The sequence below is a fragment of the Cydia amplana genome, chromosome 12 (assembly GCF_948474715.1).
Source record: "Cydia amplana chromosome 12, ilCydAmpl1.1, whole genome shotgun sequence".
Taxonomy (NCBI): Eukaryota; Metazoa; Arthropoda; class Insecta; order Lepidoptera; family Tortricidae; genus Cydia; species Cydia amplana.
The window spans coordinates 11,993,637-12,020,196 of NC_086080.1; the positions used below are offsets into that span (position 1 = coordinate 11,993,637).

Consider the following 26,560-nt stretch of genomic DNA (forward strand, 5'->3'; position numbering starts at 1 on the left):
CCCCGAAGGGTAAAAAACGGATATTTAGGTTTCTGCCGAAGCCTGAACCACGCCTAAGGGCCTTGCCGGCTTAAGGTACTGAAGAGCAAGCAGCCGGCGCTGGCGTCGCGCGTTCTGTGGTTAACTTAAACACGCGATAGACGGCGCTACTGGACAAAGAATTCACCAATTTAGGGCTGAGTTACAAGGGTGTAATCTCAATCGTTGGTTCAGGCTTCGGCAGAAACCTAAATATCCGTTTTTTACCCTTTGGGGGGAAAAACGGTTCTATTTAGTAACTTGACACTGACGTGTAATTTCAGGATTCGGTTTGACCGAGACACGAGATAATAATTATCGACTGTCAATTACAAATATATACGATACCGCCGGTAGTTAATACAGTAACTGAAACAGCTTTGTTGTCTATGGACATTTTAGTGCGAAAAAAAAAAATCATTCATTCATTCATCCATTCAATTCCATTCCATCCATTGAGATTTGAGTTTCCTTTTTATTATCGAAAAAAGAGCATGACAGACGATAATAATATCGAAGTTATTCATAATCGAAGTCATTAATTACAAGTAACAGTGGTTTTCAGTAAAGCCAGTAATCTGTGTACATAATTACAGCTAAGATAAAAAGGTGGCTCAGGTGGCTTGCTACCACAGATTTCAAAACCTAACCTAGGTTCCACATTAATCCACATGCAATTTGAAGTTTAATGAACTAAATCTAGTTCCCAGTCACGATGGCTGATAAAATAAGGTAATCTTGGTTCATTTGCTACCTGACTATTATTTAGCATAAGTATCACGGTGTTTCATGTTATGTTTTGTTTTAGAGTTGATTCAAAATTCGACATGAAGGGCAACTATGAGCCCTCTGATTCGGAAGATGAATACTCTGAAGAAGAAAAAGAACTGCTGGAAAAGGTGCGTAAAAGAAAACATCAAAACTCTGAAAGTGAGGAAGATATGTATGCATTCTCCGAGTCTGATGAAGACTCTGATGGTAAAAAAGATGATTTAGGCATGGCAGATAGTGATGTAGAAGGGCAGGAAAAGTCAGACGATGATTTGCCCGACTCTAAAGCTTGGGGCAAAAACAAAAGGTCTTACTATGCTACCGACTATGTTGATGAGGACTATGGTGGCTTTGGAAATGATGAAAGAGCAGCCCTTGACGAAGAAGAAGAGGCAAGAAATATTCAAAAAAGGCTCTTAGAACAACTTGGTGAAGAAGATTTTACAGAGGACTATATCAATAAACATGCCGCCAAAGCTAAAGATGCTGAGTCCCTTGTAAAAAGTGATTTAAGTCAGATGTCCAAGAGACAAAAATTACAATTACTAGAAAAGGAGAGTCCGGAGTTTGCTGGTCTGATTGACGATTTTAAATCTAAACTGACAGTGGCTAAAGATGATTTACATCCAGTTTTAAGGCTTGTCAATGATGGAAAACTACCAAAATGTCCAGCTTCAAAATTTGTAAAGACTAATTTTGATCTTATCCTAAATTACTGCACTAATATTAGTTTCTATTTATTACTTAAAAGTCAAAGAATCAACATACAGAATCATCCAGTTATCAAAAAGCTGTACCAGTACAGACAGATGTTAAATAAGATGGAGCCTATCTACCTGGAAGTGGTGAAGCCCCAAATAGACAGTATATTACATGCTGTAAGCAACAACTTAGAATTACAGGTTACAGACCAAAAGGAGGTTAAGAAACGCAAATCAGAGAATGTACCTGCTGAACCAACATCAAAGAAACTTAAACTTCTTTCTGCTTTGGAAAAAGATGAAGGAGAAGACACAGGTGTATCGGATAATGAAGATGAATATGAAGACAATCAATCTGAAGTTGATCGTGTTGCTAAGACTAATGATGAGTCTGAAGAAAGTGGATTCTCAGATAATGATGCCCTACCTCAAGAGAAGGATGATAATAAACCTTGCACATCACAAGATATTGTACCTGTTGATGGAGATAAGCGAGAAATCACTTATCAGATAGCCAAGAACAAGGGTCTGACTCCACATAGAAAGAGGGAGCAGAGAAATCCTAGAGTCAAACATAAGCTCAAGTACAGGAAGGCTAAGATCAGGAGGAAGGGAGCGGTCCGTACTCCTCGTACTGAGGTAACTAGGTATGGTGGTGAAGCCTCAGGTATTAAGGCTAATGTGAAAAAGAGCATTAAAATTAAGTAATTTGAATACATGCTTATGTATTTTATTATTATATTTTGTACAATAAAGTTATGTACTGCATTATTCTGCTTTTGTTTTTTAATGTTGCCATCTGAAACAAAAAGAATACATAATGTAGATATACATTTTCTGTCCTGTTATGCTACCATGGGCTGATTGACCACCAAAAAAGGTTCTAGGTTTCTGTATAAATTACCTCTAATCAGTTATGTGAACTTTGAGTTACTAGGTGCCAATAAGATACAAAAACACAATGTTGCATGAAGAACAAAATATTAAATCCAACACCTTAAATTACGTCGTTCCCTATTTGTTGTTAATTTCTTAAGTCGCTATTAAATTGTCTGGAGACAATCTGCAAAAGCGAGTGATATAATTCATAATCATATTTTCCTATTTGCACGTAGGTAGAAGATATATGTTAATTGATAAAGCATCACAGGCAAACATAGAATTTCGGGATAGTCGTCAAGACAGTTTTGTAAATAACGCTTATTTTTAGGCTTAAAGACTCGTGTAAGTCTTGAAAACTACTATATTTGAGAATTGTATTTATTTATTTTACACTTTACACGTATGGATGTAAGAAACCGTCCTTGCCGCCTTTGAGGCGTTAAGCCTTGAGAGTCTTAAGCAGCGGTCGGCAACCTTTTAGCAGCCAGGCCATGGGCCACATAGTAGTTAACGAAGCTGACGCGGGCCGCACTTTGTTAATATTTATGACTTTATCAGACATTGTCGTTTTTAGGGTAAGGTAGGTACCCAAAGGGTAAAAACGGGACCCTATTACTAAGACTCCGCTGTCCGTCCGTCCGTCCGTCTGTCACCAGGCTGTATCTCACGAACCGTGATAGCTATAACAACAAATACTAAAAACAGAATAAAATAAAGATTTAAATGGGGCTCCCATACAACAAACGTGATTTTTGACCGAAGTTAAGCAACGTCGGGCGGGGTCAGTACTTGGATGGGTGACCGTTTTTTTGCTTGTTTTGCTCTATTTTTTGTTGATGGTGCGGAACCCTCCGTGCGCGAGTCCGACTCGCACTCGGCCGGTTTTTCAATATTACATACAAAATAGCCAGGGAGGCTCGCGGGCCACAAGTGATAGGTTCACGGGCCGCAGGTTGCCGACCGCTGCGCTGGTCTTAAGGGTTCGAGTTTTTAAGCCTCAAAATTAGCGTTATTCACAACACTACGTCAAGAGCACGATCTTACAATTTCAAAACCTTGTCCTTGCCGCCGGAGGCCACGTGACCGCCGTCCGGCGCCCAGTCCGCGGCGTACACCTCGTCCGCGTGGCCCGGCAGCTCCAACTCCAGCTTTTTGGTTTTCATGTTCCATACTAAAAATGTATTGTAAGTTTGCATCAGGTTATTATTTCCCAGAAATAAAAGTGGCAGAAACCTCATGGTTACACATCGGTAACTTGTGGCATTTAGGTAGCACTTAAAAGATTAGTGATAAGCACACATCGGTAACTCGTGGCACTTAGGTAGCACTTGACAGTTTCTAACAGACTAGTGATGTGACAATGTTTTTCCTATACGAGTCGAGAAAAAGAAACCACTAAAAAAAGGAATTAATTAAACTAATCTTTTAAGTGCTACCTAAATGCCACGAGTTACCGATGTGTACTTATGGTATTTAAGACATAGATATTTTTAATCTGTAGGTACATAAGGGTGTCCCGTTCTTAGTTTTTTTTACTTATGGTTTTCACAACCAAACTTCTGTAGTAGATACTGTACGGTCTGTACGTGTGTATTCCAATATCTAAAGGGGCCCACTGATTAACAGTCTGCCGGTCGGTATCGGCCTGTCAGTTAGAACAAAAATTTTACAGTTCCGAACAACTGACAGGCCGATACCGTCCGGCCGACTGTTAATCAGTGGGCCACTTAACTGGCTATTGTAGGTTTTTGCAAGAATGTTGACGAGTCAATTAACAGGTTTTACATATCCTCGTAACGCAACTTAAAGAATACCATATTTTTCGACCAATCAGAGAATGTCATAAATGTACAAATGTGAACCTTAGCGACGTCACAGAATAAATAATAGTACTAAGTACAGAAGACTCACTCTCTAACAAAACGCGTCTGTTACGATCAGCACAGATATGCTACGCTAGGTGGCGACAGCGCCACGCGCGGCTTATGGCTTTCCCCAAAATTGGGGCCGTACGGATGTACTTTTAGCTACCTGTAGCAAAGCGACGAAATCGCGGAGTGAGACACGCCTGGCGACGTTCAGGGGGCCGATTTTTGAATTTCGATCGCTCGATTTCGTTACTCGAAAATCGGTAGAAAACAGCGAAATGCTGATTTTTGAAATACGAGCGATAAAAATTTGGAATCTAGTGGTATTGACCACTCGTTTCCAATTCTATTAGTGGAATTTACATGCCTACTAGTACTAGATATTACTGAACGAAATACACGAAATCGAGCGGTCGAATTTCAAAAATCGGCCCCCTGAACGTCGCCAGGCGTGTCTCACTCGGCACTGGGCCGATTTTTGAAATTCGACCGCTCGATTTCGCGTATTTCGTTCAGTAATATCTCCACTACTAGTCATGTAAATTCTACTAATAGAATTGAAAACGAGTGGCCAATACCACTAGATTCCCAATTTCTATCGCTCGTATTTCAAAAATCTGCATTTCGCCGTTTTCCATCGATTTTCGAGTGACGAAATCGAGTGATCGAAATTCAAAAATCGGCCCCCAGGTGTTACCTTTGAGCGTGGAGTCCGCGCTGGAGCTGAGTAGCAGCCGCGAGTCGGCGGCCCAGGCGAGCGAGTACACGGCCTGCACGTGCCCGCGGAGCGTCGCTACGAACTTCCCAGTCGCTGCTTCCCACAGTTTCACTGACTTGTCGAACGATGCTGACGCTATCAATCTGTACAAATGTACATTCAACATTAATTGTATAATATACTAACTTTTGCCCGCGACTTCGTAGTTAGTGATTTGGGTAGGCTCCACCCGGCTTTTCACCCCCTTAAAGAGTGATTTCTGGGTTAAAAACTACCCTATGTCCTTTCCCGAGACTCAAACTATCTCCATACCAAATGACAACTAAATCGGTTCAGCGATTTAAGCGTGAAGAGGTAACAGACAGACAGACACACTTTCGCATTTATACTATTAGTATGGATTTTATGATTATGAAGCTGAGGTATAAATTCAAGTGTACCTACGTACTCGTAAATCAAATAAATGTACTACATATATGGGAAGAAATTACTGAACCCGTTTGGTTTACCTTGAGTCTGGCGAAAACTTGACGTCGTTGATGAGCTGCTGGTGTCCCGTCATGCGCGCCAGGGGGCGCTTTTCCTTCTCCGGGAGCCACAGGAACAGCGTGAAGTCATCCGAGCCCGACACCAGGCGCTCCTGGCCGCTCGGACATACAACTTGGTACCGATCGAGGGCTCTCTGTTCTAGAACTTTTTCTGTAAAACAATGGGAATTGATTAATAGCCACAATATTCGACTAGAAGAACTAAAAGTGTATCTTAGTGACAAATATGGATCGTGTCGTGTAGTTCTCAGGAAAATGGGCCTTATTGCGCCAGGTCATTATTGACGATTCCCCAATCGTTTGAGGAATGAGACGCTCTGTAATTGAACGTCAATACTGTCAACAGTTGTTCTATGTACCTCTTTTAGCAAGTACCGCCACGCCACTGAAGGCTTGCAACTCCAGGGTGTCACATGCGCGTTATCGCTCCTTTATGAACTTGTACAGTCCTTTTTTAAGTACCCTTAATGTAATATCTTGATAAAACCTCAGTAGGGGGTATTATTTTAATCCGTCATAGTAAATTTGAACACTCACTGTCGGAGATGAATCCCTGCTGGTCCAGGATAGGGTGGAAGGGTCCGGTTCGTAGAACATAGTCCGTGCTAAGTGCTAGTGTGTTCACCCAATGTGCGTGCCCTTCCAGAGTTCGGCACAGTATGCCGTCGTCTGCTCTCCATACCTGTTACATTTTCATGGTTACATCTCAGTTACTTACATACTTTTATCTTCAGATAAATGTCATCGTAATATATGCTATCAAGGTTATATTGACAGTTGCATTGTCATGTGAGTGATTTTCCATTATGACATATGCTATAGCATTTAAAGAGATAATAATATACCTTAATTGTTCTATCCTGGGAAGAAGTGTAGATTAGACCAGTGCCACCCCATTTAACACATGTGACTGCCTTAGTATGTCCCGTGAGACTGAGTACTGTAATACCAGACACAGTGTCCCATATTCTGACATCACCATCTTTTGAGGAAGAGGCTAACTTTCGACATTCAGAGTTTCTGGAAAGTTATTTTAGTTCATTAATTAGTCTTTTTTTGCAGTATTACAAAATACATTTTAATACTATTGGGGAAGTGTTCAGCACTGAGATATTTACATGAACACCAAATTACAAATAAATATACAGTATTTTTTACATACTTATGATATGGTTCCCATGCTAATGCAGTGATCCACTGTTTGTGTCCTTGCATGGTTTTCCCAATTTGGTTGCCAGTCACAGGATCCCAAAGTATTAATTTGCCTTGTTTGCATGCTGAGGCCAATTTTGAGCCATCTGGTGACCAGCTAATGCACAACACCCAGTTTGCATGACCTTAAACATAAGATTTTTTAATGTTTTCTATTTCAGTTAAAAGTAGGTCCATTAACAAAATAATGCAAATGACTAAAGTACAGATTTTTTTCTTATTATTTCACATGACCAAACATACAATTGGGTAATTTCTTCTTAAATCAGTATCATTTACTTAATAATTGTAAATATATTTACACATTTTTTATTTATATATTTATTTAAATTCATAATAATTCTGATAAGTCTACTACTCGTATTTAAGGCAAAAATTTATTAATTGCATAAACTATACCTTTACAAACATGTAATGGTGTTTGTGTGTTGAGGTCCCAAAATCGAACAGTAGTGTCACCAGATCCACTTGCTAACTGCTTCCCCGAAGGACTGAAGCTTGTTGATATAACAGCTTCTGCATGTCCAGGTATGGAACTAAAATGTATTATTGAATGCATTATTATTTCAAACAAGGGTTTTATTTGTACCATAACACCACTCATCTATATAGTCCAAAAGCTCCCAATTGTAGTCCAAAAATAACTTGAATACCTTTATAAGCTGAAATAGATGTCATATATTAAAGAAAAAAGTGACAAAGGCCTCCAGTGGTGAAGGCCGGATTCGAACCGGCGTCTTTAGCAATCCGGGCTAACGCCTTGAACCCCTTGGCCACCCCGCCAACGTGGCGTGAATTTATATATAGCAGTGTGACTACTTAAAAAACACAAATCAAAATATGTCAATTTAGATTGCGAATACAATAAGAAAGCATTAACTGGTCTATTCATTATTTGATTTGTTACCTTGTACATCTGGTGACGGGTCTGACTCTAAAGACTGCTTGTTGTTGGTATATAATTTCTACAACTTCTTCTGAATTTAGACTTTTTAAATCCAGGGATTCCTTAAGTGTAGATGTTATTTCAACATCTTTAACAAAAAACAAGAAGGGTTTGTCTTCCTGAAAAGAAATACATAAAAAAGTTAATTTTCTGTTCAAATATACAGGTTTAAATAATATAGAATTCCTTGTGACAGGAGAACCCGAGAACTAATTGGCAAGGTTAATACTAGTTTTCTTCAATTCATGTAGCGACTTATACGAAGCCATTCTTCTAATTTACCTCTTGTAAGAGTGCATTGCAAATAAGTTGGAGTTGGTCCTTTGTAACGTTTAACGGCAAATCTATGGGACTTCCGGTTTCTTCTCCTGTATCTGATTTAAATTTTGCTTGGACAGTACTTGGTAAATCACTGTCGACATCCATATTTATCGTCTACTTATTTTTTGCAATTAAAAGTTATAAAGTTTATTTAGTCGTGTAGACTAATCAACATAACCTCGTCTTGTCAAGGCGAACTGTCACATCCACATGTTCTCATTCTCACTCAGGATGTTCCAGACACTTGGAAACACGCTGTGAAATGTTTTACAAAATAAGGGGCTCGAAACTTTATGGCGGCAGGACGTGTTTTGAAAATTCTCGTGTAAAATTATTAATTTTATATTCAATTAACGCGTGTCTTTCAGTTATTTGTGTTTTAAGATACTCATAAATTATTAACTGTCTGGTTTTTCATAAATTTGAAGCGGTCCCGACTGTAACAGTCGGGATCCGATACCAATGTCCCTCAATGGAGATGATGGCGCAAATGAAGCTACAAATCGCGTAAATAGCTCCGAGTCTGAGGTATGCCTACAAAATGATTATATGGACTTAACACAACGTGATATGGACTTCGAGTTAGAGGAAATGACGCCTGATAATGGTGACACAAATCCATCAGATGACCTAAGGTCACCTAAGGTCAAGGCTAAGCTTAAACCTAGACAGTTTCCTAAGGTTAGTACTAATACATTGATTACGACAGATCATTCCTATGCGGCTAAGAGGAAGGACGATGAATGGACATTAGTTACCAAAAATCCAAAACGCCGTTATGTGTTTAACCCAGACTTATCCGTGGGCACAGAAATAAGCATTACTTGCAAAGATACCCTGCCGAAACAATTTGCGCTAGCGAAGTTGTTAAAAAGTCATGATATCCTAGGTATCATTAGAGTCAGGTACGTTAATTCATATAAAGTGCTTATCCAATTTGATAATGATACGAGCGCTGAGCGGCTTATGTCCAAGGTTGCTATGCACGAAGAGTTGGGCTGGCGGTGCCAAAAAACATACGAGGTTGGTGTTTCTTATGGTATTATAAAAGATGTGGATTTAGAATTAAAAGAAAAAGAAATGATGGAAAGTATGACATGCGGAGTAGAAATAGTTTCAGTAAAAAGATTAAGTAGAAAAAGTTCGGATGAATCAGGATGGAAGGACAGTGAGACCGTACGTGTATGTTTCAAAGGCCCCATATTACCACCTTACGTTTATATACATGAAATGCGAGTCAAGGTTGAACCATACCTATTTCCTGTGTCACAATGTGCCAATTGCTGGCGGTATGGCCATACAAAGAAAACGTGTTCCAAAAAATGTACTTGTCCTAAGTGTGGAGGCCCTCATTCGAATTGCGAAACAACTGTTTTCACATGTCGTAATTGCTTAGGAAATCACATGGCTCTAGACAAAGTTTGTCCATTCTACCAAAAAGAAAGAAACATAAGGAAGATTATGGCTGAATTTAATTGTACATATAAAAAGGCGTTGAATAAATACGAACCAGGTTCTAGCAGCCCGCCAGCCCCGGCGGCATCTATGTATCAGGAAAACTTTCCCCCGACCCTCAGGACAACTGAGACGACTTCGGTGGCTGAAAGATCTACAATGGAGCCTGCGGTAATCGAACCAGCATATGCAAAAATAGTGACGACCCAAGCTGTGGTTCATAGTGATGCCACAGGTAACAATAATGTATCGTTTACATCACCTAAAAAGACAAGCCGTACTAAACCTAAACACAGGAAGCCCGAAGTGAGAAAAGAAGATGATAGTAATAATAGTATATCTGATAAAAACTTATTAAATATGGAAACTGATGACAATGACGTTCTACCAGAAATAACGAGCAAGCCAAAGGAAATAAATGAAAATAAACTTAAATTTAGTTCATTAATTGATAAATTAAAAGATATCATATTCATGAAAAACTTGACGATTGTTGAAAAAATAAAATTGGGAGTTCAAACTGGATTAGAATGGCTTTTATCTTTTGTTATGAAGAATATACTTGATATGTCCTGCTTAAAATCTTTTTTTAACGCCACAGATGGCTAATAACTTAAAGCAGTGCAGACTTAACATGTTGCAATGGAACGCACAAAGTATTAGACCAAAGTTAGCATCGTTTGAAAATCTACTTATTCAGGAGAAGATCCATATAGCGGCACTTAGTGAAACATGGTTAGATACCGACTGTTATTTTCGCATTAGTAATTATAATATATATAGGGCAGACAGATCGGATGGATATGGTGGTGTTGCAATCCTTACGCATAAATCAATCAAGTCTGAACATTGTCGTGTTCAACACCCTAATCCTGGTGTTCAAGTCGTCTACGTTAAAGTGTTTAATTGTGATCAAATTAAAAACGTGATTTCAGTTTACTGTCCGTCTAAAGTAGTGACTCAGCAGAGTGATTGGGATTTTATTTTTTCAATCGTGCAACATAACGTGATTATCATGGGCGACTTTAACGGTCATCACACCAATTGGTCATATAAAACGGATACTCGGGGTAGTCAAATATATGATTCTCTTGTGGACTGTAATCTAGTTTCTCTTAATGATCACAGCCACACAAGAGTGCGCTTAGTCAATGGAATGTTACAGGAGTCGTCTCCAGATATTTCTATAGTATCTACTGATATTTGTTTTGCATTAAATTGGAACGTTATTAAAGAATCACTAGGAAGTGATCACCTTATTATAAAGATTTCTACATATTTAAATTCTTGTGTTAAGTCTGTACCAAGGAGAAACTATAAAGAGGCTCAATGGAACGAGTACAGAATATATTTAGAAAATAAGTTTGCTGATTTGTCATTGCCTGAAGCTCCTCAAGAATCATATAATTGTTTTTTAAGTATTATAAATGAAGCTGCTGATCTTTTCATACCGTATATTAAAGTTAACAATAAGCCAGCAAAAAAATTCCAACCAAAACCGTACTGGAACCAGGATTTATCCAAAGCCGTTGCAGAAAGACGTTTAGCTCTCTCATTGTTCAGACGAAATCCTACACCACAAAATCTTGAGCAACTTCAGGCTAAGATAAGAGACACTCAGAGACTTATTAGAACACGTAGAAATGAAAATTGGCAACAATTTTGCAACTCCATAAGCGAGTCCTCATCAGCCTCTGAAGTTTGGTCTCGGATGAAATGGGTAAAGGGCTATAGGTCCTCTCGGCCTCATGTTAGTGTAGAAAAAGCTCATAATCTTCTTTGTTCTCTGACGCCAGATTATGTGTCTCCGTCGACGCCAGTGATTGAGTCGGGTAGCACGGTTATAGACGAGCCATTTACATTACATGAATTAGATTCTTGCATTAAACCAAAAGATACGGCTCCGGGTCATGATGGGATAGCATTTTCTATGATTAAAAATCTGCCTGAGAAAGGAAAACTCTTACTATTATCATTGTACAATAATTTCTACTCCATAGGTTTTGTCCCTACTCAGTGGAGAGAAATTAGTGTAGTCCCGATACCTAAACCCGGAAGAGACCCCTCCTCTGACTCTGCTCTTCGACCAATCTCTTTAATTTCATGTCTGTGTAAAATATTTCACTCTATGATCAATAGGAGGTTGGAATGGTTCATAGAAAAAAGATGTATGTTTTCCGAGGAAACTGTTGGTTTTAGAAAGTGTCGATCATCTTTGGATAATTTAAGTAGCTTAGTTAGTCGGATTCAGACCGGATTTTCAAAAAATATGATCACCTTGGGGAGTTTCATAGATATTGAGAATGCATATAATAATGTAAATGTTCCCATTTTAATTGAAATACTTGACAGGCTACAAGTTGGAAATCACATTTGTCGATATCTATGGAATTTCTTAAGGGAAAGATATCTCACTATACAAACTGATACATCTATGTTAAGAAGATCTACTGGTCGCGGGTTGGCTCAGGGAGATCCTACTTCGCCATTGCTTTTTAATGTTTATACTATGCATATTCAAAAATCACTTACAGGTGTTTACTTTTCACAATATGCAGATGATTATATTTTATATGTCACAAAGAAATCTATAGAGGAGGCCGAGGATGTATTACAAAAGTCCCTTAATGATTTTAACAAATGTCTGAATAATCTCGGTCTTGAAATATCTACATCTAAAACTAAGTTATGTTTGTTTAAAAAAGGTATTAATAGAAAACCTGTAAGCATCAAAATTAATGATAAAAAAATAGAGTTAGTTGAGTGTGTTAAGTATCTAGGAATGTGGTTGGATCGATCTCTTAGGTGGGAAAAACATATTAACGAATTGGTTCAAAAGGTTCAGAAATATTCCAATGTTTTAAAAGTTCTAGTTGGAGCGGGATGGGGTGTACACCCAAAACATCTCAGGAGATTATACTTTGCTATAATTCGTAGTCGAATAGATTATGCGTCTTTTCTTTATGACGATAGTTGCAATTCTCACTTGTACAAACTCGATAAAATTCAAAATCAGTCATTGAGGACTATCGGCGGTTTTATTAAGTCTACTCCTATACACGCAATGGAATGTGAACTGTGTGTGCAGCCGTTGCACATTCGTCGCACCTATTTAGCATCCAAGTTTTGGTTAAAATCTAGATCTTTTGAAAACAACACAACTATCAAACTCTTAGATGGATTAAATAATGACTTACAAGATCGAGACACTTTGCGAAATAAAAAGCCTCTTCTTCTTACTACCCATAATATGTATAAGTCAACAACTATGTATTCCAGTAAAGTATTGGAAATGTTTACTTTGGACAAATGGGTAAATCATATAGATGTTTCTAAATCTATTAATTTAAACATTACTTCTGTTGACAAATCTAAGCGCGAGTATGACAAAGTTTCCCTAAGAACTACTGTTAACGCTTTTTTACGTACCAATTACTCTGGATTTTACCGTATATTTACCGACGGTTCTAAAGAAAAAAACTCGTTAGGTGCTGCGATTTATGACCCTCAATTGAATGTATCGGTTAAATTACATTTAAAATATGATATGTCTATAATGCACGCCGAGTTGGTTGCCATTGCTGAGGCCTTATCCTACATCCAATCACTAGATTGCAATCACATAGTCATTCTGTCAGATTCTAAAAGTGCTTTGCAGCATATTGCTCGGTGTACCACGAACGCTCGATGTCTCCCAGTTGCCTATTCCATTTTGAATATAATTGACAAATTACAATCGCAAGATAAGACCATAATTCTGCAGTGGATTCCATCTCATGTAGGTATAGCCGGTAATGAAGTAGTGGATTCCATAGCCAGGCTGGCTTGTCATGATGGAGTAGAATGTAATACTTTACCTTTTTATACAGATTGTATCATTTTAGCCAAACAGAGAACCTATACTTTATGGAAAGAATACTTTGATAAGAGATCAACAGAAAAGGGTATTTGGTACAAGACGATCCAACCTCATCCTCTAATGACACCGTGGATTGATTGTTTTCTTAATAGACGTGATATTGTATTGATGATGAGACTACGTTCTGGACATATCCCATTGAACCAATTCGGTTACTTAATGAAGAAAGTTCCTTCTCCTAATTGTGATGAATGTGATGTATTAGAAGACGTGTACCATGTTATAATGGAATGTGTCCGGAATGAAGCTGCTCGGATACAATTGGCTTTTTCAAGCTATAATACTGGTGCTATGTTTCACTTTGATGTCGGGGGCTGCAATAGCGTTCTGGCTGCTCCTTTGTCGGACGCCGCCATGGCGCTATTGCAGCTCGTACGTAAGGCTATAGATCGTAGAATAAGTTAATTTTAAGAACATATATTAATTTGTTGTTTTTTTTATGGAGCGACATGCTCACTTCTGTGACAAGCTCAAATAAAGAGAAAAAAAAAAAAAAAAAATAATAAGGGGCTCCTCGAACGCATCATTTGTCTATGATTTTGATTATGACGACATTTCTTTTCTGTGTGCATGATTCGCTGGCAACATTGGGTAATGTCCGATTTCGGCATTTCACTTACGTGTTTTGTTTATTTTACTTTTAAAAATTGTCCGGATTAGTGATATTATTTATACAATGAAAATCCTCTACGTGCTATTTATTTCATTGACTATAGTAAATTGTGATGAACATACACATACATACAAGGATGGCGAGCAAGTGGTGCTATGGATGAACACTGTGGGCCCATACCACAATCGCCAGGAGACGTATGCATATTTTTCGCTACCGTTTTGCGTCGGCACCAAAGTAACAATCGGGCACTACCATGAAACTTTATCGGAAGCGCTTCAGGGTGTGGAGCTTGAATTTAGTGGACTCGACATTACCTACAAGGATAAAGTTCCTGCACAGCAGTTTTGTGCTATAGAACTTACTGAGCAGTCATATAAAGCCCTCGTCTATGCAGTGAAGAACCACTACTGGTACCAAATGTACATTGACGACCTGCCTATTTGGGGAATCGTTGGCGAAGTTGACGGTGACAGCTACTATATCTGGACGCACAAAAAGTTCGATATTGGCTACAACGGGAACAGAATAGTTGAAGTAAACCTAACTGCAGAGAATAAGGAGCGCCTTACACCGCATGCAAATATTCCGTTCACATATGAAGTCAATTGGAAGCAGAGCAATATTAAGTTTGAAGACAGGTTTGATAAATACTTGGATCCCAACTTTTTCCAGCACAGGATCCACTGGTTCAGCATCTTCAACAGCTTCATGATGGTGATATTCTTGGTGGGGCTTGTGTCTATGATTCTCATGAGGACTCTCCGTAAAGACTATGCTAGATACTCTAAGGATGATGACCTGGATGATTTAGAGAAAGATTTGGGAGACGAGTATGGTTGGAAACAAGTACATGGTGATGTGTTCCGTCCTGTTCCTCACTTGGGGTTATTCTCAGCTTTAGTAGGGGCTGGCTATCAGCTCACCACTGTGACCCTGGCTGTCATTATATTCACGATATTTGGTGAACTTTACACTGAGAGGGGTTCATTATTGTCTACTGCTATTTTCATTTATGCTGCAACTTCTCCAGTGAATGGATACTTTGGGGGCTCTCTGTATGCCAGGATGGGTGGCAAGCTATGGATCAAGCAGATGCTCCTCTCTGCTTTCTTGCTCCCTGTACTGGTCTGTGGTACGGCATTTTTTATTAATTTTATTGCTATGTATTATCATGCCTCGAGAGCTATTCCATTTGGCAGTATGGTGGCTGTGATGTCCATTTGCACTTTTGTTATTCTACCACTGACTTTAGTAGGCACTGTTTTGGGCCGTAACTTAGCTGGTCAACCTGACTATCCTTGCCGTATCAATGCTGTCCCTCGGCCAATACCAGAAAAGAAGTGGTTTATGGAACCATTCATAATTATCATCATGGGTGGTATTTTACCTTTTGGTTCAATATTTATTGAGATGTACTTCATATTTACATCTTTCTGGGCTTATAAAATTTATTATGTGTATGGATTTATGTTGCTTGTGTTTGTGATCCTTATGATAGTGACAGTGTGTGTAACCATTGTGTGCACATACTTTTTGTTGAATGCCGAGGACTACCGCTGGCAGTGGACTAGCTTCCTGTCAGCCGGAAGTACAGCTCTCTATGTATACTTGTATTCCTTCTATTACTTCCTGTTTAAAACGAAAATGTATGGTCTATTTCAGACCACTTTCTACTTTGGCTACATGGCTCTCTTCAGTTTAGCTCTTGGAATTATTTGTGGGACTGTAGGCTACATTGGCACAAGTATTTTTGTTAGGAAAGTATATTCTACTGTAAAAATTGATTGAACACAAATTACTAGGTTGTCAATTTTTATTTGATATGGTACTGTTATTCCAATCAGAATAAAATGTCTTATTTGTTGATTTGATTTATTTTATAAGAAGTGGTTACAGAAATGATGAGAGGAACTGTGAAAAAAAAATTAGGCATGTCATATTGCTAAATATGTGAGTTGAGTGAGTGAGTTTTGGCTCAACATTCTTAAATATTTAACATGCTATACTAATAAAATTGTGTAATATCTCAAGTTATAATTTTTTTCAAGAACACAAGGAACCCATTTATTTGTAATGTTTTGTTAAGCTTTTATTACATTTATCACAGTTTGCTTTAAAAATCGTAACTTGAAAGAGTTATAGCAATACATGTTTAGCCAAAATAGAGTACAGCCATTGCACCATTCTGGTGGGTTATTTCTATGTAGGTATTAAATTAATTATTATAAAAACATGTGGTTAAGAGTCACACACTGCCATGTTTGGTTTTGCCAGATCATGAGTTGCTGACCATTTAGTTGACTGACTGACCATTAAGTTTATTATATTTAGAGAAGTCACTCTAATTCAGTGGTTTCTAACCTTTTCAGTCTGGTCACCCCTATGACTAACTAGGGAACCTGATTTTACCCGTCCTCCCAACCCAATGGTAATAGATAAGATAAAGATAAAATATAGTTTATTCAAGTAGGCATAATTACAATGCGCTTATGAACGTCAAATAAAGCTAGGTAGACGGGCTCCATACCAGTTTTACCCCCACGGGGGTAATTACCCCAGGTTAGGAACCACTGCTCTAATTACATTTAAGACTTAAATACCTATCCTATGTAAAATAAAGTATCTAGTTTTATTGTCTAAGTGATAGCCTCCTATGGGGCAAGGAATGTGGAATGTGTAAGGCATCGTCTCAGGCCCAGCGGTGCTAATATTAAACTGTGTCTAAGTTACTTCTATGTCCCTTTGAAATTGTAAATATTGTCTTATCCTCTACTATAGTTCGTTTTTTTTTAGCATTAGAAATAAGGTAAACAATCTTGATGTGTCTTTTAATTGAAAAACACATTTTAAAAATAAGTTACGGTAAATATGTAACAATTATGAATCTAATACGATCTTTTATAGTCTTCTGCTTTCATAAGTAATAGTTATTGGTTTTAATAAAGTGTTTTTCAATTAAAAGACATTTCAAAATCGCTTACCTTCTTTCAAGTTCTTTCTAATGCTAAAAAAACGAACTATACACTAACTTCTCAACATTATCGTGCAATGATACTGATATATTCACCTATCATGAGATTATGGTATTTAATATTCATAATTTTGCAGCTTTTCTGTGCTGTAATATTTCCCAAATATAATTTGTATGTATTATATTGTAAAACTAAGATTTTGTTGGTTTTTAAAAGTAGTCAAAAGATTTGTTTTTGTAATTACTATGCCATATCTGTACTGATGTACTTGGTCGTGTAAAACAATACAATGTCATTTTAAGAATAATTGCAATTTTATTTCTTATTTTAATAAGTTCAGTACTTAATTTACCCATCTGATATAAATATGACGGCTACTGAAAATAGGAAATTAATAATTAAAACTCAATTAAAAATATGTAGCAATTACTTCGTAAACAAGAGTGTAACTTGTATCCAGGATGATAACTTGATATGAAGTAGATAACCAACTTTGTAATTGTGAACAATAGCAGGACATAACATAATATGGTAATAATAATCGCGTGCAATCTATGACGTCTTTGTCCGAATGTATGTATTGAATTTACCCATTATACAATGGGTCAACCCGTCATGTTGAGGCCACCCACAATTCCATTATGTGGGATAATATTTTTATACTTCGCCTAAAGCAAGAATCGGTCAAACAGTTACTGTCTGAATTTATGTTATTACTGTATTATCCAATGTACGTGTTTTGGTACATACCTACTGATAAGGACATAGGTATCTGCCGCTTGATTCATACAAGGAAATTGCACGGGGGTCAAAATAGAAACGCTAGATGTGTGGTTTAAATTTATACATTATTCACCATCTACAAATGTTTCTACATCGACGGCTCCTTTCCTTGATTTCTTGCCGCCCACCGACTTGGCGTTGAACGCCTGTGCAGTCCTTTTCCTTAACGCGTCTACATCTTCGTTCTCGTCTGTCTGATCGGCCCACTCTAGTACTAACCTCCTTCCGTAAAGATGGGTTGAGTGGCAGAGGGCCTCAAAAGCAGCCTGGAACAAAAGGAGATAGAGCACTAGGGGGTTAGGGTTGTGTTCCAGACATGTATGACAATAGAATTTCAACCTTAGCTCTCATACTTAAGGTTCAAATTCAAAAAGTAAATAGTAATGAATTTGAATACCTACAATCTTTCGTGTTTCGCGCTTGCGATGATAAGAATGTATAACTACTAACTCTTGTACAGTAAATAATAATAATTTGAGCCTAATACGTCCCACTTCTGGGCACAGGCCTCCTCTAATGCGCGAGAGGGCTCCCCACGCTAGCCCAATGCGGATTGGGGCCTTCACATACAACTTTGAATTTCTTCGCAGATGTATGCAGGTTTCCTCACGATGTTTTCCTTCACCGAAAAGCTAGTGGTAAATATCAAATAATATTTCGTACATAAGTTCCGAAAAACTCATTGGTACGAGCCAGGATTTGAACATTTTGAACCCGCGACCGGTGCGACCTCCGGATTGAAAGTCGGACGTTATATATTAGACACAGCTTAGTCAAAAATATGTCCCATGGTTCTTAAATCGCCGACATAAGAACTATGGGGCATATTTTTGAGTAATATGTGTGCCCCCGTTTTTACACTAGACTGTACCTGAAATATTTTAGACGGAAGGCTTGCTTGTGTTATGATGTATCCTGAGATCGTCTGTTGGTTTTTCATAGTTTTAGATACCAGGCACAATTAATATACAAATTTTTTTAATGACCTGCAATAACGTGAATCGCTATTTCGAGGTTGGTCCCATAGTAAAAGTTGCTCAATATGGCCTATACAGTGTGGAAAGATAAGTCGGGCCCTGGAGGGAAACTACCTTAAATCCTTAAGCTGGCTCATCTTACTTAAAGGAGACATTCCTTTATTTTTAAAAAGAAAAAAAACTGCATTCAAAGATTTTCTAAAACTCGCTTGCCTCGCCCGGGACTCGAACCGACTAAAAATTCCAAAAAATAAAAACTCGCAATTTTATTCTACTAGTCGATACAGTTAATGTCAATGATAACATTTCTCCAAGAAACATTAGGTCTTAAACTCGTCTGTCGTACAAAAAATCCATAAAATGTAATATTTAGTACTCAAGATTTTTTTAGACAAGCCAAATTGAAGAAAAAAAGAAAAATACTTTTAACGCAGTTTTGTTTCTTTTTAAAAATAAAGGAATGTCTCCATTAAGTAAAATGAGCCAGCTTAAGAATTTAAGGTAGTTTCCCTCCAGGGCCCGACTTATCTTTCCACACTGTATATTCACGTCGTAAATTATTGCAGGTCATTAAAAAAACACCCTGTTTTCAGTTTGCCATTAACAATTCTGGGTTTTGCCCAGCAGTGGGACAAAATAGGCTGAGTAAATGTTAGTATACTACCTTAGCATCAGCCTTTGAATGGTAGTCCACGAACGCGAACCCCCGATGCTGATCTGATCCAGGCGACAGTTTTTTCGGCAACCTCAATGTTTTTATTTCACCAAAAGCCCTGTAACAACAATATCTCAGTTAAAACAATCGTATCAGTAATTTGCTACATTCATTTGATAGCAATCCAGAGTTCAGATAACAGTCCGATTATACTTTATTTAGTTAGGTATGGTTAGGTACTTGTAATGTATTCGTAACCGTTATCTGAAAATTAATTACCTGAATATTTCCTGTAACTCATTTCTGTTGGCTTGGAATGGAACATTACGAACAAGTATCTTGGTGCCATTTTGAGCAGTATGTTTCGTGTCCTTTTTATTTGTCTTCACCTCAGTTCTGAAATAAAAAATGAATCGTACCTAATCTTAATACTGGTACTCAATTATTTACACTTGTTATTAGAATTTGTAGAACAAGATATTGTAAAGGCATAATTTTTTTATATATGAATTACACGGATTGTAGTATAGTAATGCAAAATGTACAACCTATGTCAACAATTCCACCCTTTTAAATTAAGAAGTGTGAAAACCGACTTTATTCTTACATTGTCTATAGCTGTTATAAAACTAGTAAGACATACTTTCTTTGGTTATAATGTCGCATTCTATCAGGTCAGATTAGACCATTGCTTTTCAGTAGGTACCTAATAAAATATTAATACTAACGTGTTTCCTCGTTCCGATCTCTTTAATTCCAAGGTTTTGCCGTCTAAAGTGGAACTCTGCAGCTCTTTCAAAGCTTCATTGGCCTGGGCTTTCTTGTAGAACTGTACGAATCCGTAACCCATAGACAATAATTGACCAGGATTTTTCGGGTCCTTCTTTTTTGCTATCGTTACACTGTGTAACTTACCGCAACCTTGGAAATGCTGTGAAAATAAATTATTGTTTAATTTATCGAATACCGCACAAGATTTTACTCTACAAGTTATACTGTTTAAATAGTAATAGTACCTGTTTTAAGCTATCCTCAGTTGTTTTGAAATTGAGGTTCTTAACAAATAGCACGGTATCGTTTTCGGGATCTCCCATCTCAACTTTTTCCTCCACCGTTTCAGGTTTAGATTCCACCTGTTCTGTATTCATTACTTCACTCTGATCCGTTTTCGTCTTCTCACGTTTCCTCTTTTCATTTGTTTTCGGTGCATCTTCGACAATAGGCAGCTTATGTTCCGCTTCTGATTTCTCTGCCGTTTTAATAAACACATTCTCAGGCGCCCACTCCAAATACAGTGGCGCGTTCTTGAACTGTGAGTAAGCTAATTTAGTAAAGGCCTTTTTGGCTTCGAACGGTTCGATGAAGTCGACTAGAGCGGATATGCCGTGTTTGGGCATGAGAAATCTGGCGATGTGGCCGTGTTTTGCAAACAATGCTTTGAGTTCTTCGTTATCGGTGTTTGCTGGTAAATTCTTGACAAGTATGCATGTTTTCGATCTCTTTTTAGATACCTACAAAAGCGAAATATGGTTATGATTATTTTCAAATAGGTAGGTAGGTAGGTTATGTCATTGATAAAAAAACCAAGCGTAAAATTATATAAAGAAATAAATAATTAGTTCTTAAGGGTTCATAAAACGCATTGTGATACTGATAGATATACATATGTAAGCGTCGTAAGCTAGAGTGACCGCTCACTATTAGACAGCCCTCACGTTAATTTCACAGTTTTCACACCACGGTCATAAAAAAGTATACTTACTGTATTGAAGGCGTCTAAATATACTCCATTGTTTTCTAAGAAATGCCTCGTTTCAGAGACCAACTGGGTCTCGCCAAGCGCCAGTCTTACAGCGGCACTTGTAGCTAAAATAATAATAGTGTCTAAATTAAAACAACCAAATTTGTATTCGGTAAAATCAAAGAAAGAAAATCGACATAAATTAACCTCACTTCTACAAGTATAAAGTCTATTTTTTTATTCGGTAGCCTAAAATGACATTTCATAGTATGAACATCATGTGTCATTTCATACTATGAAATGTCATTTTAGTCTACCGAATAAAAAAATAGACTTTAGTAAACGGCTTCCAAGCCACGCGCCACTTGGTAGGGTCCAAAACCTGTAGACTACCATCTAGTGTTGACTTCAGCAGAGTCTGAATCTACTAACAGCTGAATTTAAATAAAAGTCCGACCGGTGCACGGGTGCATCTCTTAGTGACACAGCGACTACCTTGATCTCAGGGTCAAAACGGCTTCGCGCGTAGGTAGATACTTTATCCCCGTACATAAACTTTTATTAATTTCATGGCCATGGAATCATTTAGATCAGAGCTTCCCATACTCACCAGTAGAAAAATATTTTTAAGCTTGTAATTTGATAAGTCCCTCTCGTAAGGCGTCATCCACCAGATGGACACTCCAAATTCAGGTAGCTTAAATGTGAACTTACTTTTACTATCGTCGCTGAGGAGTTGGTCCTTGGTGGTGTTGTAGTTGGCCGCCACGACGTCCGCGACCGCGTTGGCGCCCAAGAACAGAGAGTTCCAGTTGTGTGAGGATTTCGCTTCCTTCCGTAATTTCTTTGCTTTTTTCTCTTTGAATGTGAGTCCCTCTAAAAATGTACATATAATTTGATCAAATATTGTTATTGTCATAATAATAGTCGCTATCATATATCAGAACAAATTGGTAGGAAATGTTTGAACATGACTTTATTGCTAAGGCGTTAAAGGTAAAGCTCCCGTTTAGATATTTTCTAGCGTAAAATAGTTCAGTTGTAAAATATTTTTAAGTAAAACAGACACATTCTTAATACAGTGTTATTTAGACGTCGGCTTCATAATTTCACTCTTTTATAAGAGGCCAAAAAACAAGTTTTCTCTCCTGTTTCCGAAAGATAAAGATAACGGAGCCTTAATTATTTCTGGTTCGCGTTTTATAAAAGGCTTCTAATCTGTAATCGCTGTTTGCTTTTCTTACTAACCGTCATCGCTGTTGTCGGTGTTCTCCGCCTTAGCAGGCAGTAGATGCAGCATGCGGCCGCAGAAAGCGGTGCCATCTAGCGCGGTGTACGCGGCAACTGCGTGCTCGGGCATCATGAATGTGACCGTGGCGAATCCTTTCGGTTGCCGCGTAACTGCGTCTATGGGCAGGTTGGTCTCTGCGAGGGGACCTACACATGAGGAATATGGTTATAGGTAGAGATGCCCCGAATATTAAATTTGGCCGAATACCGAATATTCGGCATGACATGCGAACATTTTGAGTCACAATTAATATGAAAACTGTTCGTCAACAAAGCACAACGTTTGCTAAGATATATTTTTATGTGGAACAGAATCAAATTAATGTAGTTAGAGTCAATCAAATCAGACCCATGATAAAAATTAAATATTTTAGAATCAACAAATGCTCAAAAACGTGCCTTCGTATTTGACTACTTTCCAAGAATACATTTTAAATATTAAATATACCTAGTTTTTGGTAATTTTTATGTGTAATTTTTCTTTTTAGGTAGGTGCAACAGATATTCAGTATTCGGCCGAATAGTAGGCAACTTTCGGCCGAATACCGAATATTCGGCAAAGTGGCCGAATAGGCCGAATACCGAATAGTTGCCGAATATTCGTGGCATCTCTAGTTATGGAGCGTGCATGAACTGTAGGCGACAGCACAGAAGCCCCCTATTCATTGGCGTGAAGCATGATGTCAAGTTTCCATAGATTTGACTAGATGCAAAATAGAGCAAGCGTGAAGTGTAGGCGTACTTAGATTGGAAGTGGGAATTGTTTTCGCTTTCAATTCGGGTCACGAGATGGCAGACCCTCTAAGACGCACGGTCTCTATATCATTTACAAAATGAGTAGGAATACCTGAAGAATTAAACTGAAAATGTATTTTTTTTTTCGAAATGTAGTTGAAGTTTTACATACTTCTTATTAAAGTTTAAAGCATACAATAATAAAGTCCAATTAAATGTTTATCACATTCCTCACCAGCGACCCGTTAGGTGGGTTCTCTGTTCGTAGGCGCTTCTCGCTACATACGGTTTTTCTCGTGTTACCCAATACGTTCGTAGCGTGTAGCTCGCGCTGGCACTTAGCTGTAATAATGCTTTATAAATCTACTAAAATAAATACATTTCAGCAGTAATTGTAACTTTTCCTTACCAAACTTTTCGAAAAGACTGGTGATTTCTTCTTCAGACACGATATATGGAAGGTTCCGTATAAATATACTGCCGCTTTCGCCAATAGATTCTTCATTGCCTTGAGTCTAAACATAAAAAAATTAACACGTAAAGTTTGCAAAATATCCGTAAAGTTTTGACTTTTGAGACAAAGAATTAGAAATCGTCTTTTATGTTATCCAGCAAAGTAGTCTTTGCTGGATAACATAAAAGACGATTTCTAATTGAGTCCATCTGTATTCCAATGATCAGACATGAGAACAGGCAGGACAATTTTATTGTTATAATTATAGTTCCTGCCGGTAAGTAAGATTGCCAGAGCTCAACGAGGGTAATACAGAGTGTTAGGGTCGGCAACGGGCATATAACACACCTGGAGTTGCAGGCATAGGCTATGGTGACTGCTTACCACCAGGCGGGCCGTATGCTTGTTCGCCACCGGCGTAGTATAAAAAAATATAGTATGTTCACGGATAAGATATTGATCACCTACCTCTTGTTTTTTTCGTTTTACATCATTCTCTTCTTCTTCTGCCGCTTTTTTGGCCTTGTCTTCATATTTACTGACATGAACACGATTATTTCCTGAATAAGGTATAAGTACATACTTAAACATAAATGTTTAATCTAAATTTTTAATCAGTGCAAATATAGAATTAAAAAAAAAAACTTAATGACGAAAAGTTTTAAGCCAGTGTTAATATGTAGGTATGTCATTGTATTAATATCAGTTATTAATAGTAGAAGAGGTGTCAAGTCACTGTATAGCCCTATATATTATGTAGTAAACAAGTATACATACCTAAAAACAATTTGTCTTTAGCAAGTGCCTTTTTGAACTCTTTCTCGGTCCTAAATCCAACAAAGCAAAAGCCTGACAATTTCCTTTGTTTAAGGCCGGGCAGTCTGATGGAATAGGGTACCAGAGGCCTAAAGAACTCTTTGATGTCCTTCTTCTTACATGTGAAAGGTAAACCTGTAATCTGTCAGAAATCAGATTAATAATAATGTTCATAAAAGTGTGTAATAGTGCCCTTGTGGCCTATATGCTGAATAAATGTGGAATTAACCCTTTACCTCATACAAAGCCATATATTGCAGATATGATATTCAACTCTATTGACAGCTATTAAAGTTCCAATTTCAACAAATATTTTTTATTACATGCAGTGAGGGGTTAAGGGCTTTGCCTTTTTATTTTCAGCAATTATTGACTGACAAAAAGAATGAAATGAAAACGCACTAGTATTATAGGATGTTTATCTAAATAAAAAAGACTTACTTTTATGTGGAAGAGAGGCCTATTTCTCACTTTCTTTGGCTTATCTTGTTCAACTGAAGTAGGCTTCTCAGGAGCTTTCTCAGTATAACCATCTACCCTTTTCATCAGCAGTTTCATATACTAAAAGATATAATTTAGACTTAATTGCATTTTTTCTATAACATGTACAATACTTGCTTACTGGGTAAAATTTACATGAGCAGTCATATTGCCCACATTAAAGAAATATACAGAGTTACATATGTCTTTGGAAATATTAAATCAATAATAAGTTACCAAACAATTTGATTTATATACCGATTGATTTAGTTACCTCTAAATCACTGATCTGCTTATTGGCTACTTTATCTTCATTGTTTTGGTCACTCTTGGGCTCAGGTGCCTCGGAAGCTTTCTCTTCTGATGCTTTTGGAGCGCTCTCATCTTCCAAGCCACTGTCATGCTCATCACTCTTTGCTGCCTCATCCAGGGCTTCTTTGATCCAACTAGTTGTATCATTCATGTGGGCGTCCATGAATTCCGTGAATAGGGGGTCATCTTTATGCTACAAAACATCACAAAAATGGCTACTTTAGTGTGTTGGCTTTTGTTTTGGTACATTAAAAATTGTTATCTTGTTGGGAAAGTGTGAAGTTAAGGAAGTGAAGTTTCACTTTGAAATAATATGTTAAACAACATTATGCTTCAGAAATTTGTGGTTTGATTTGTGTGAAGCATCAAAGTGTAAAGTTATTACCAAAATATTTTATAAACAGACAATTCAGTTCTAATATTGTACCTTTTTAAGCAACTCCAGTATTTTTATTTTATTTCTCTCTTTCTTGTTGAGTTTCTTCTTTTCTTTCTTTTCATCAGGAATATCATTTTTGTGCAGTTTTTTGTAGGCTGTGCTGCCTGGGGCGTACTTGCTCCATGCTCTGGGTTTCTTTTCATCACCTAGGTTAGCACAGATTTCAACTTGAATCTTCATAGAACGCACACATGTTCCATCAAAGTGTTCTCTTGCGGCGGACGCCTGCTCCTCTGATCGGTATCCCACGAAACCGAAGTTCCTGAACTTGCCATCCTTAGTGTACTTCAGTTGTACATCTGTTACTTCGCCTTTTTGTCCAAAAAGTTCTTTTAAAGAATCAACTGTTACCTATAAAATAATCGACGTAATAAGTAGGTTGTTTTGATTGTAAAATGTAAGATATATATCAATAAAGTACAGACCTTATTTGGTAAATTTTTCACAATTAATCGAGACATTTTGAATTATCTTTTGATGCCAATTTGAGATATTTTATTTAGTTAATTTCAGCACGTGCATTGTGTTTTTGTTCGTACTGTCAATATGTCAAACGACTAGTGTCAAAATCAAACATGTCATGCAGACGATGCGTTCATTTACTTGTTTCATGCTTATGGCTTTAGTATCTTTAAGAATGAGTAATTAATTGGATATAAATTTGATCCAATAATAAATGAATAAATATATTTTGTTGAATTTGCTCTTGTCTGCCCTATATCCCTATCCTATGTCTTGTATCCCTGATTTTTAAAGGCCGCCGGCCGTCGTGAGAAATTTTTGTCTATTTTTTGGTATCTGAATGTAACTTTGTCGCAGAACCAACGCAGAACTCACACAGTCAGCGTTATAAAGCATAGCTCGAGTAGCTTGACTGTAAAAAAGTACGATCTGTCACTGTCAGACTGTCAGTTCAATTCAATCTCATCGA

The 26,560-nt window shown here is 37.6% G+C and overlaps 4 protein-coding genes and 1 non-coding gene across 5 annotated transcripts; 2 read left to right on the forward strand and 3 right to left on the reverse strand.

Annotated features, from left to right (window-relative positions):
* The first annotated feature begins 510 nt into the window (after positions 1–510).
* LOC134653037 (something about silencing protein 10) lies at positions 511–2,258 on the forward strand. The gene is made up of 2 exons (XM_063508317.1): positions 511–750; positions 827–2,258. Exons 1-2 carry the CDS (start codon positions 734–736, stop codon positions 2,196–2,198), a joined length of 1,389 nt encoding a protein of 462 aa, XP_063364387.1. The 5' UTR covers positions 511–733; the 3' UTR covers positions 2,199–2,258.
* LOC134653035 (notchless protein homolog 1) lies at positions 2,205–8,120 on the reverse strand. Its single transcript, XM_063508316.1, has 10 exons — positions 7,947–8,120; positions 7,626–7,783; positions 7,118–7,254; positions 6,669–6,843; positions 6,352–6,526; positions 6,044–6,188; positions 5,468–5,657; positions 4,938–5,101; positions 3,417–3,543; positions 2,205–2,289 (listed from the first exon to the last, which is right to left on the reverse strand). Exons 1-10 carry the CDS (start codon positions 8,088–8,090, stop codon positions 2,277–2,279), a joined length of 1,428 nt encoding a protein of 475 aa, XP_063364386.1. The 5' UTR covers positions 8,091–8,120; the 3' UTR covers positions 2,205–2,276.
* Positions 7,429–7,501, reverse strand: Trnas-gga (transfer RNA serine (anticodon GGA)). The gene has a single exon. It is a non-coding gene; the product is annotated as a tRNA-Ser (tRNA).
* A 5,818-nt stretch (positions 8,121–13,938) lies between the features above and the next one.
* LOC134653027 (transmembrane 9 superfamily member 3) lies at positions 13,939–15,872 on the forward strand. Its single transcript, XM_063508305.1, has one exon. The coding sequence runs from the start codon at positions 14,036–14,038 to the stop codon at positions 15,761–15,763; it is 1,728 nt and encodes a 575-aa protein (XP_063364375.1). The 5' UTR covers positions 13,939–14,035; the 3' UTR covers positions 15,764–15,872.
* Positions 15,873–17,773: 1,901 nt separating this feature from the next.
* Positions 17,774–26,186, reverse strand: LOC134653031 (probable RNA-binding protein 19). Its single transcript, XM_063508312.1, has 15 exons — positions 26,055–26,186; positions 25,618–25,980; positions 25,153–25,383; positions 24,840–24,959; positions 24,360–24,540; positions 24,051–24,142; positions 23,538–23,643; positions 22,352–22,540; positions 21,818–21,979; positions 21,125–21,228; positions 20,379–20,873; positions 20,091–20,293; positions 19,642–19,758; positions 19,372–19,480; positions 17,774–17,996 (listed from the first exon to the last, which is right to left on the reverse strand). The coding sequence occupies exons 1-15, from the start codon at positions 26,088–26,090 to the stop codon at positions 17,796–17,798; spliced, it is 2,709 nt and encodes a 902-aa protein (XP_063364382.1). The 5' UTR covers positions 26,091–26,186; the 3' UTR covers positions 17,774–17,795.
* Positions 26,187–26,560: the final 374 nt, after the last annotated feature.

Excerpts from the sequence above, each read along its gene's own strand:
- LOC134653035 (XM_063508316.1), bottom strand. The coding sequence starts at position 8,090 with ATGGATGTCGACAGTGATTTACCAAGTACTGTCCAAGCAAAATTTAAA. Across the intron at positions 6,844-7,117 it reads ACCATTACATGTTTGTAAAG|GTCATGCAAACTGGGTGTTG; the intron begins GTATAGTTTATG and ends CTTATGTTTAAG. Across the intron at positions 5,102-5,467 it reads AAGTTTTCGCCAGACTCAAG|ATTGATAGCGTCAGCATCGT; the intron begins GTAAACCAAACG and ends ACATTTGTACAG.
- LOC134653027 (XM_063508305.1), top strand. The coding sequence starts at position 14,036 with ATGAAAATCCTCTACGTGCTATTTATTTCATTGACTATAGTAAATTGT.
- LOC134653031 (XM_063508312.1), bottom strand. The coding sequence starts at position 26,090 with ATGTCTCGATTAATTGTGAAAAATTTACCAAATAAG. Across the intron at positions 25,981-26,054 it reads TGAAAAATTTACCAAATAAG|GTAACAGTTGATTCTTTAAA; the intron begins GTCTGTACTTTA and ends ATTATTTTATAG. Across the intron at positions 20,294-20,378 it reads CTGAGGATAGCTTAAAACAG|CATTTCCAAGGTTGCGGTAA; the intron begins GTACTATTACTA and ends TTATTTTCACAG.